Raw genomic sequence first — 12,233 nt, 5'->3', positions numbered from 1 at the left:
ATACAGGTGCTGATCCACTCCTTTGCTGATTAGTAAGTTTACTTACAAGCACATACAAGTGCTGATCCACTTCCTATCTGATTACTACATTTACTTACAAGCACATACCAGTGCTGATCCACGTCATTGCTGATTAGTAAGTTTACTTACAAGCACATACAAGTGCTGATCCACTTCCTATCTGATTACTACATTTACTTACGAGCACATACAGGTGCTGATATACTTCCTAGCTGATTACTCAATTTACTGACCAGCACATACAGGTGCTGATCCACTTCATTATATATTAGTAAATTTACTGACAATATAAACAGGTGTTGATACACTCCAAAACTGATTACTGAATGTACTTACGAGCACATACGAGTAATCCACTCCCTGGCTGATTACTAAATTTACTAACGAGCACATATAGGTACTGATCCACTGCATTACTGATTACTAAATTTACTTACAAGCACAAACAGGTGGTGCTCCATTTCATTGCTAGTAAGTAAGTTTACTTACGAACACACACAGGTGCTGATCCACTCCATTGCTGATTCGTCTGACAAGTTCTCTCCAAGTCGCCGCTTTCCACCCCATATCCATCGGCACATACGTAGGTCACCACCTCATTAATTGTGAGTCCTGCCACTGTCTTTGAAGAGTGTACGCCTTCTTCTGGCTGCCCGCACGACAAAGCTAGTGTCGAAAAAAAATTATATAGATAATTCTCGAATATCAACTAGACCTGAATGCCAATGATTATGTTCCATCATGTTGCCATGGTAGCCGGTGGGAAGTTATAGACATCCATAGGTTACAACAATTGACCAAATTTGAACAAATTTATTATCATTTCACAAAACCTGTGTTACCATGGCAATCACAATGATGGTAACAACTGTTAGTACATTAATATATAGTCCCAAAAGTGGTTGCCAAATGTCACTTTATAGGAAGATATATATGGTCATTTCATTTTTTTTATTAAACCTGTGTATAGTGACCTGGTCATCTGGTCATCCGAACTGTGTACTTATGCTGCTTAGTCATTTATCTTATTATGCTGCCTGATCTTAATCAACTTGTCATTTGTCTGATGTAGGTGACAGTGTACAAATCGTACTAGTAATCAAAGCGTCACACACGAACCTTCCACTGGTTGTGTAACAAATATCATTACATAAGCCTGTGTAGCTTGAGGCTTTTACATGTGCAAGCCCAGGCGAGGGGTCTGAGGGCCGCATAGGCCCATAGCGGGTCAAAGGGGGCTTCGACAGAATATGGTTTTAAGGAATTGTTTTGTCCCGGAAATGATGTTTGATAATGCTTGGTATTGCTAAACTAGAAAGGTCTGTTTTCTACCTGTACCTGATTATTATGCGTTAATGTTTAGTACAAAAGCATGGAAATCTCATGATAAGTCCTACATGTATAGGCAGGTGTTAGCGGACTATCTAAGTAGAATCTACTCTGTGTCACTATAATTTGCGAGGTGTCACTTTTCGATATTTCGGTTTAAGCTTGAAAAAACCATCTTGTCTTTAATTCTGTCTTCTTCATATTAACGCACCAAACAACACAAGCACTAATCACCCAGAACCCGTAGGTTGGTCGTACTTCAGGTTTCCATTTTCCGGACTTCCAAAACGGGTATATTTCAGTAACATTAATTTTAGATAAATCATCTACATTTAGGTTATTTTTTTACTTTGATATTACATTACATTCAAGACTTTGACGGATCGACGTAGATGTTTTAACTTTACAGGACCATGAATAACTCATACTAGTTTTATTTATGTACAAGCCCGGGCTTTTTTTTTATAGAGGCGCCCCTGTTAAAAGTCATACATGTACTTACAACCCAAAGAAAATGTTTATGCATCAAAATTCTTCTAAACACTATAGAAACACAGGGGCGAAATAATTATACTTATAATGATAATTAGCACGTAGTTAAACTTGGTACAACATTCTTCTTACTTTGGTAATACTCAGAGCGTTTGTGAAAACCATGCTCATATAACTGCGACAAAAGCATGATGTAGAACCTATCAAGCAATCGTTCAACAATGTTATTTTGTTAAAGAAAATTTTACCAAACTGTTCAGTGTCGTGGCTGCAATCACAAGAGAAACAAACTAATGAATGACACAAACAAGCATTACTTACGGGTACAGATGTACGGGTCTCCGTTCCAGGCCTTAAAAGCATCACACATCGACTGCTTATCACCCTGTTGATATTCATATCCATCCTGACACGTGAATGTTACATTGGCTGCGAAATCGTACATTAACTGCACAGGGGCGTAGTTTGCATATTGATGACCACTTGGGGGAATACATTGCACAACTGAAAGGGATAAATGGTTAGTGAAAGCCAATATAATTTTGTGTTGTAGACACACGTACAACGGCGTTATAATGAAAATGGCTGGTGACAAACAATAGTTTAAGTAAAATTGTTTCATAATTGTTTCATACCAAGAAGAAATTATTAGTGCGTGAACGTTTAAATCTATTTCTTGAGAGTGCCATTTGACTGCGTGTATCTTTTCTTAGTGTCTGTTAAAATAATAAAGTAGATTTTCGTAGAGAGTTAAGAAAAAGGAACAATGTAACAATGACTTACGTGCACCACAGTATTGTCCTTCATATCCGGAACCGGCACACAAACACGTAGGCCCTATATCGGACGGGTTGCAGCCTCTTTCCCCACATGGGGGTTCTGAAAATGTTTAATAGTGAAATGCTTTTCATGGTTAGGTTGACAAAAATGTAATGGCGAAAAATGAATACTAAAACTTATGAAAATGCATTAATTAGATTTATTTTGCTTTAAACATTCTCATTGTTTCTTACAGCATTACAAAAGTGTGGTTGACATTTACATATATACTGTTTCTTAAGTTTTCATTATATCATATGTGGCCTATGATATATCCATTAGTTGATATTTTCAACGAATGCCACAGTGGAAATATTGATGACACTTACGACAACGACAAAATAATCCACCGTTATCCTCAAAGCCCATTAAAAGAAAAGAGATCCTTAAAATGTTGAGGTATTTTACTTATGGTTAACAATTAACTCATTTTCCATGAGGAATTTCGTACCATCAACATCCGCATAGGCCAACTGTATGACTATCTGACTGTCCGCCTCTTTGATACATTGCTGTTCATTGCCGTCCCCCCACTGACCGTATGCCATAGCTAGACACCCATATGTCTCAGAGTCGTCTGGGTGCCACATCATGAGAGTATCGTCCATAATTCCATAAAACACTCCGCCGTAATACACAGACGGTCCTAGATTATCTGTGGTCGGACCAGTCCCGGCCGTGTAAAAGCGGTACCCCTGGTTGGTACCCACATCTACCTGTACCTGTAGTAATGAAATATTATGTTAAAATATGTAAGCAAGGAAGACATGTTTATAAAACTTTTTGAACCAGTTTTAAAGCATAGATAGGTGTATGACGCTATAATATGAACAATTCCTTCATCTTATTGCGTTCCTTGCAATATTATCTCCCCTCCTACTATTATGGCGTCAGGATACACATCCTCGATACTCCAGGGGTTCCGATCACTTACGATCTCTACACCCCTGGACTATCTCATAGTGAAATTGAAGGCAGCTCAGCTGAAAATATTTGACCAATCACAGACCAGCAAAGATTTCCTTTGAAGACTACAGAGAGAGCGACTCCCAACTTCAAAGCCACATAGTCAACCACAGTGTACCGTTATACGGCTCTTTTGATGTACATCAAAGGACTAAATTACCTGTTCTGTTCTGTTGCCTCCAGTTTTACGATGAGATAGTCCAGGGGTGTAGAAATCGTAAGTGATCGGAACCCCTGGAGTATCGAGGATGCAGGATACAGTGACTATGATATGACGTCATAATACATACCCAGGAGGTCTGAAAACGTTAGCGGCGAAATTCATATGTACTTAGTTTTTTCTTCTTGATAATATAGTAGTATAAGGTAGTGATTCTAAACTAAGCTATCGTACTACATATAACATATGTGAAATATGACATTTTATGAAGATTAATAAACAGTTTGATGGTTCGATCATTAAGACATACCGTTACTGTGACAAAGCCGTCGTCTATAATCGACATAGATTGTGTAGACGTCCCATCAACGGGAAGTTTCCGTAAATAAGTCAATAGTTTGATCGGATCATTTTCCAAGTCCCCGAAGTTCCATGCCCAGATTCGTGCACTAGCTGCATCGTCGTACATAAATTGACCGCCATTACCCCAGCCGTCCACTGCATTAAACACGACACCTGGAACAGATACATTCAACCTCTAGAGACGGTTGTACAAATATCAATTCGGTATGTTGAGTGTGATATAGTTTGGCGTACCTTAATACAAGGACGTATATTATAAATCCTTGCTTAATATAACATTTTTTTGTTGTTTAAAGTTTAATGTGCTATAGCTGGGCGAAATGTTTGACATGCTCTTTTTCTTCACTTATCTACTGAAAACCAGTACTGCCAAAAATCCTTTTCAGCTCTATGTTTTGTTAAATCAAAACCTATGCATAGTAAGTATTGTGATTCTCAAAATCATAGAACATTTTGTGAGGAATATTCTTTTTGATTCATGAGTATTAAAATTACGGCACATATAACTTAAATAATACAACACTAGATAGTTTTAGCATTTGTATAATCTTTCATAAAAGGATTTGATGTCGTTAATTAAAAGGGTAACAAATTACTATAAAGATTCGTGTCGTGATGCAATATTACATTTATGTAACAATCTTTTTTATTTCAATTAAAATATCGCTTGTTGATGGGATATCCATGGCTGAAATCCCATTATATAGCGTGATTCATGACAAAATACAGCATCACGGTAGGCCCCGATGCCTTGAAACACAAACGGACAATATTTCATTTCAGCCTTAATTACGATCTCGTACACCTTGGTAACTACGCATAAGACAATGCAAAGAAATCATAATCATGTACTCTTCTTATCGGGATACAAATATGTTATACAGGTATTTATAACAATCTAAATCTGATTCCACCTACCGTTAGACGCAGATCCTGAACCTTTTGTAGGTGTCCACAAGCGAATACTGTACTTGCCGAATGCAAACATTACACCTCCATACGACGTAGTACTTTGAGAGTAAAACGACATACCTAAACCAGAAGACACATTTTATTAGTTTATATACTGCACACGTACTTATATTGGGGCGCAACATCGATCGCCATCACTGCCATAAAACGAGCAACAGAAATCAAATTAGACCAATAACAATATTTCAATGCAGCATTTTTCGCACGAAAAATAAAATAACCACTAAAACATATACGTATACCGAAGTATTCTTATCAGATACTTGTAGGTTTACTCGAAGTTTGATTCATGAATGAGTGTTTATTTCATGTGAGATTTCATAAAACGAGTCTTTATAAAAAACATTTTAATTAATTTCAGATACCTTTTTTCAAAACCTATATTTCGAAGAACATCAACTTTAACATTTGTTACGGGGTCATCATTTACTAATTACGTCAAGCCGTGACGTCACAATAAATTTCTAGCCAATCAAAAGCGCTCATGCAGCTTATATTACACAAGTGTCTTGTGCAATACCATAACACGGGTAACGTCGCTGGATATCAGGCGGATTACGTGATAAACTATTATAACATTGGAAAAAATATACTTTTATGTTTAATGGAGCAAGATGATGAACCTATCAAATTACAAAGTTTACTACGAACAATTCATTTTTACAAATAATAGATATTTTATCAAATCGAATGCAGTGTGGAGGTGTTTTGATGTGGCGTTAGTGGCAAATTGATCTAAACGTAAACATGATTTGTTGTTTATTATCTGGGCATAATGTCATCAAAATTTTTTAAACTTCTACATAGGAAAGCACTATTTCCCCCTTATCTTCTGTCATTACATGTATATGTTTCATTGCTATCAATGGAGAGCATTGTGAGCAGTTCATTTCAAATAAAGTTAAAACATAAAGATTATTAAGCCTATAAACCTACTATCTGAACCATTGAATTTTGGCAAACAACAATTATGACCAAATTGGATATATTTTATCAGTAGTAGTCCGCTAAACATTTAGGCAGTAACTCCTGGATTTAAAAATTAGCAACCATTTCTTAGTTTTTATCTTTGACATCTGCAGGATTTCTAGATGAAATTTCGTGATACCTGTACATTCCCTAGCAACTTTACAATGTGTTAAAAGCATAGAAAAATAAATAATCTAATCTGAAACGGATGCATTGTAACTGTGACTGTAATACATATCATAAGATTGATTTATGGTATTATATTACCTTGTGCATCTGTTACCCAATTGTTGTCAAGGTGCACCTGTACAATGACGAGATCCGGAGCCAACCCAACGGAGTGGAACACTTCTTTGTAAGATTCCTCGGCAGCTGTGATAAAAACAAAGACGTTTCAATGTAGAAAAATAACACAGAGAGCAAGCCATGCGAAATTCATATAACAATAAAGGCGATATTAATTAGACAAAGAACACAATTTGGGATTTTGAACATAATGTCGAATAAGATAAGATAATCAATCTTAGACATTGTTTTACTTTTGCTCACACATTTTTAAAGACGTAAATATAAATGATGCAGATGCTACTGCCTAATAGGACTGATTTCGGATACAAATTCAGTAATATTGTAATCGCTTATTTGAAATCTCAATTCCTTACATCAGAAACATAAATAGCGCACAAGCATATCAATATCAATAACGTGTTTTCTATCATACCAACATATGTATTACTTTCTGGTCTCATGCAATACACGCATGTAGTCATAGTTGTTAAATTTCAATAAAACATCGACGTATAAGAAAAAATACTTTTTCAAATGTGGATATGAAGGATAGGGATAGTGTACCCTTGGGATAAAAATATGTAAAATCTTCGGCAGACTTCGCGATTACATCATTTTGTAAACTTATGGTAGAATTTCTCAATCATTCATATCCAAATATGAAGGAGTCTTATAATGCAACATACCGATAGATCTAGTTGATTTCAAATCAATGTGGAAATGATCTGACATACCTATAGTCTTATAACATATCTGGTAATTGAAATTTGAAATTTTTCTCCAATCCACACTTGTATAAGAAATACATACTATTATCTAGGGTTACAAGATCGGACACATAGGCGGGTTTAGCAAACTCGCACATCTTCCACAACCGTACTCGAACATGTCCTGAGGAGAAGTCCCCGGTTATAGTCGGTCCTACGTATTTAGATCCGCCTGAAGTACAAGTACAATGTTATAAAATTACATATGCATATTTGATCCATTATAATATCATTACGCATATACATAGTGTGTTTAAAGTTACGTAAATAAAAATAGTACTAAATATGCATGGAACAAAGACTACATGAACAACAGAGGCACATGAAAGAACAGGGCCTTCCTTAAAATCTTAAATACTTTCCTGTGGATAACTTTAAGCTAAGAAATTCCTGAATTTTCTGAGAAATATTCACAGGTAAATAGAGAGAACGATAAGAGACTTCAAGAAAGAAATGACATACATGGACTATCATAGATAAATATTAAAACAAAATATATGATTCTAACATCCTATGGAGCACTACATATGATTCACTTCGTACTAGGCATAGATTATTCCTCTAGGCGATTCGTTCACACATCAGTACATAAACCATACTGTTCAACCTAAAGAAAATGTTTCGAAAACTGGGAAAGAAAATATAACCTTTGAGCTTGTTTCTCAATCCCACAATAGTGAATGCTTCCTATTATTCTCTTATGATAATTTAGATATCCCGATCATATCTGGTATGAGTGTTCAATAAGTTATAGATGTAGCGAGCATGACTGATAAAACGTTATGATGAATATGTTCATTTTGATCATTGCTATCTCGTTTTGGTAATCTGCATCGACATCAGCGCATGAAAGGTGTCAATGCACTTGTGTTATCCCTGCTAAAACATAATTAATGTTTGTAACATATCAAACTTCGGTGTATGAAACTACTACATATATCAGATGACACTTATTATCGTTCAATCAATAAATCAACAGAGTTTGGTTTGGCTAACTGTGCCTTTGTATACTGCTTTCATTAAATCTTATAATGCAGTCCATTTAGTTCAAAACAGTCACTTCGTTATCCAACTGCCGGTACATGTTGTTTGATTACCCATGTCTATTATCAGTTGTTCTCATTGTCCTTTCGCTATATTCTGCCAATATAGGTCTGCTTAATGATGTCATTATGTGACGTACCTAGCTATACCACAAAGATAAAGCCAGTTACACACCTAGGGGGGAGGAATTATTCTCTGTTGATCGTGCTGAATATTAAGGCTGTGGGAATTCAATGCTTGTATGAGACAAATAATGTTCAAAGTGGTTGTCACCTAACTGGTACATGTGTTGCTGGCTTTGTCTTTGTGATATAGCTATATTGTTTAGGCACTTGATTATTCAACAAACATTTATTGACAGATTGATCTTTGGTAGCAATTCCGTGCATTTACTACACTTTTAACTAGATACCATTCAATATAAGTATGAATTTTCATTTATCATTGATTTTTTGTAAAAGTTTTTTTAATGACGAATATACGAATACTCTATCATACATGTCTTTTATATTAAAAGATGCTCAACCAACAGCGAATGGTATTGTTTCTTTATCAAAAACAGTAACAGATGAATGGATATTTTTCCTTAGTTACAAAAGTTACTTACTTTACACCATAATCACCACTTAATTTACTTAAAGATAAAAATATTAAAAATAATAATTACGTCCCGAAAGACATCACGATGCCCTAATGGAATGAAGTACCGATTGCGCATGCACCAAAGGCAAAACAACAATTATAATGGAGCATCTTTAAATGTCTATTCAAAGTAATGCACTTACGTATTTGGAATATTTGACTATCTATTAGGAACTTTAGGCCTCACTGATAATGATGCTAATCCTTATCCTGTGATATACATTAATTACCTTGCACTATATAACGAACATCAAATGTAACAGCTAATCTGTTATACGTGTTATGTTCAATTTTATTGTTGGCCGTGTGTTCATACAAACATTATTCTGCTCGCCTACTTTGAATTTTTATTCTGTAATTATGAGCCGTTGCCATGCGGATGTTTATGGAATATCAGATTTACATGAAGGTTTACCAGATACAGGAGTTCATTATGCGGTTTGTTTTCAAAGAAACATTACATGGTTAATCCACTGAACATAATCTGAGGAATGGCTCCAGCAACATAGCCGGTAATGATTTTCGTACCGTTCTTTAGGATCAGATAGTGAACCGACTTCGGATCACAATTTTCAAGAAATCGAAAAATGTATGTAAACAATCATGTTCCATTGTAACCGTTTGAAAATGTTTTGTTTGGATTGGCTGAACGGCCTGTTAATAGCCTTGGCCATTAAAGGACGGTCTCTCCTGTGTGCAGTACACTAAACCTTCCTTTAATCTTTTTTTAGAATTTTTGCCAGATATATATTAGGCAAAAAATAATAAAATCCAAATATTATAGACAGGCTAAGTAGACTGCATGTGTGTAATGTGTGATTGTGTGAATGTTTTGCGAGCTGCGATATTTTCATATTGTAATAACTCACTGAAGCACATCCAACCCAGTTACATTAAATTATGCTTAACGCTAGGTAGGAACAGAAACAGCCACTGTTATAGACTGCGGTGTATCTCGCGACCGGTCAAAAGCAAGGCGGTGCCGAAGACGAAAGTCAGTAAGGAAGAATATAACAAAGGATTATTACGATGCTGCAATGCACCAGCAGGTACAATTCCGGAATTCAGTATATAACATTGATTAACAGAAAATAGAAGTTAAAATTCCATAGTCATGATTATTATGACAGTCTGTGGTTTATCTGCTCTGTTACTCTAACATGTTAGCTGCACTGAAACAAATTGATTTTAACGCTCCATCATCGACTATGTACTACATGGATCATGCAAAAGACGCAATTATCAAATATTTATAGACGGATAATACAAATATTATAAAAGACGCAATTATCAAATATTTATAGACGTATAATACAAATATTATAAAAGACGCAATTATCAAATATTTATAGACGTATAATACAAATATTATAAAAGACGCAATTATCAAATATTTATAGACGTATAATACAAATATTATAAAAGACGCAATTATCAAATATTTATAGACGTATAATACAAATATTATAAAATAGACGCATACATATCAAATATCAATATTTATAGACGTATATTACAAATATTATAAAAGACGCAATTATCGCAATATATATCAAATATTTATAGACGTATAATACAAATATTATAAAAGACGCAATTATCATATATTTATAGACGTATAATACAAATATTATAAAAGACGCAATTATCAAATATATTTATAGACGTATAATACAAATATTATAAAAGACGCAATTATCAAATATTTATAGACGTATAATACAAATATTATAAAAGACGCAATTATCAAATATTTATAGACGTATAATACAAATATTATAAAAGACGCAATTATCAAATATTTATAGACGTATAATACAAATATTATAAAAGACGCAATTATCAAATATTTATAGACGTATAGTACAAATATTATAAAAGACGCAATTATCAAATATTTATAGACGTATAATACAAATATTATAAAAGACGCAATTATCAAATATTTAAAGACGTATTAAACAAACATTATAAATGTAGATATTAAGCGGTACTCCTGTCTGAACGCCTTTAACGTCGATAATTTTCTTATCTAATATATCTGATTAAGAAACGTTTTTATATGCCGTAATAATACAATAGTTAAAAATTCACGAATATATCATTTCTTGTTGTAATTGGTTTCATGCTATGACTAAATATGATCCGAAAATGGCACAAATGATATCGTGACGTCACAATAGAGACACTGAGAATGGGTGTTGATTTAATGACATTTTAAAATACCTTGATAAATCAATGAATCGTACATTAAAACATATTTTATTTTGTCTGAATTGGATCAAAAGATTATTGAAGTAAATATAAGATAATAAAATCTGAGTAAGAATTAATCCTTATAATTCAATTTACGAAAGGTTTTCTATTAAAAATTAAAAATTAATTATGGGACTTATTTTCTATGAAAGCATAACGCTGCTATATCTGCCAATCAGAAGCGACGTTACAAAAATTTTCTATTTTTTTTTCAATAATGGGCTGAATTTTAAACCAATGAAAATGCTTATTTCAAGCAAAATTGAGTTATATAATAAAGAATGATTACTATTTGATACATTTTCATAGCATGGGTTACGAAAACAAATATTTCCATTTTTTGTGGCGGATTGGTAATTAAAACATATTTTCATACCCCTATGGAATTTAGAAAAATGACATTAATGATTTAATGAATATTACATCACCTAAGTGTACAAGCTTTCCTGTGCCAGCGCCATTTGACGAGCCGGGGGCTAACATTTTTACTTCATTGCTATTATAGACATATATCACTCCCCCATACTCTGATCCATCGTCCTCTCCTCTATGACCCGAGTTGATGGCGTTGAAGATAATATCCTTATTCCGTGTGGTATCTCTTATCCGAACCTGAACATCAACTTTTATTGGCACTTCGCCCAGACCATGGGTATACGTCACTTCCGGGTTCGTATATGCAGCAATTGGTAACCAAGAGCTAATTTTTGTCGGTGCATTAATTCCATGCACTACACCAACTGAAACATCAATAAAACTCCAGTTACCAAGACCAAAATGTACGATTGAATGTCAAAATCTAAGCAATACAAAATGTTCTTTAAAATCTTCTCTTTGCAAAAATATGTACATACTTTTGAGTATATATGAATTGGCAAATATGTACATTAATAGATAGAATGAAGTAAATGTTATTTCTGTTACCAACTTATCAATGACCAAATCTACAGTTTTTAAATTGAACAGATATAAACTATTTATTGAATTACTCATCAAATCACTAAAGGGGTATTTAAATTCCTACTTATGAACACAGATGTGCAAATAATTACAATTTTCAAACAAAGGTGTCATTTATTCTTACGTTTGAATCAAAGTCAACTTAAGCAAATCAATGTCTATGAACATTTACTTGGGATAATCAT

General features: G+C 34.1%; 1 protein-coding gene across 1 annotated transcript in view; it reads right to left on the bottom strand.

Moving 5' to 3' along the window:
• The window catches only part of LOC138334421 (uncharacterized), a 36,197-nt gene extending 23,964 nt beyond the window's left edge, over positions 1-12,233 (bottom strand). Inside the window, exons 1-10 of the mRNA XM_069283088.1 lie at positions 12,221-12,233; positions 11,517-11,828; positions 7,190-7,318; positions 6,359-6,463; positions 5,069-5,182; positions 4,098-4,303; positions 3,113-3,383; positions 2,626-2,721; positions 2,164-2,346; positions 511-687 (exon numbers count right to left, since the gene is read on the bottom strand). Of these exons, the coding sequence (XP_069139189.1) occupies positions 511-687; positions 2,164-2,346; positions 2,626-2,721; positions 3,113-3,383; positions 4,098-4,303; positions 5,069-5,182; positions 6,359-6,463; positions 7,190-7,318; positions 11,517-11,828; positions 12,221-12,233 (1,606 nt within the window). The remainder of the gene's footprint in view (positions 1-510; positions 688-2,163; positions 2,347-2,625; positions 2,722-3,112; positions 3,384-4,097; positions 4,304-5,068; positions 5,183-6,358; positions 6,464-7,189; positions 7,319-11,516; positions 11,829-12,220) is intronic.

The sequence above is a fragment of the Argopecten irradians genome, chromosome 11 (assembly GCF_041381155.1).
Source record: "Argopecten irradians isolate NY chromosome 11, Ai_NY, whole genome shotgun sequence".
NCBI classification, from domain to species: domain Eukaryota; kingdom Metazoa; phylum Mollusca; class Bivalvia; order Pectinida; family Pectinidae; genus Argopecten; species Argopecten irradians.
The sequence above is the reverse complement of the archived record's forward strand: the minus strand, read 5'-3'. Positions and strand labels throughout refer to the sequence as shown.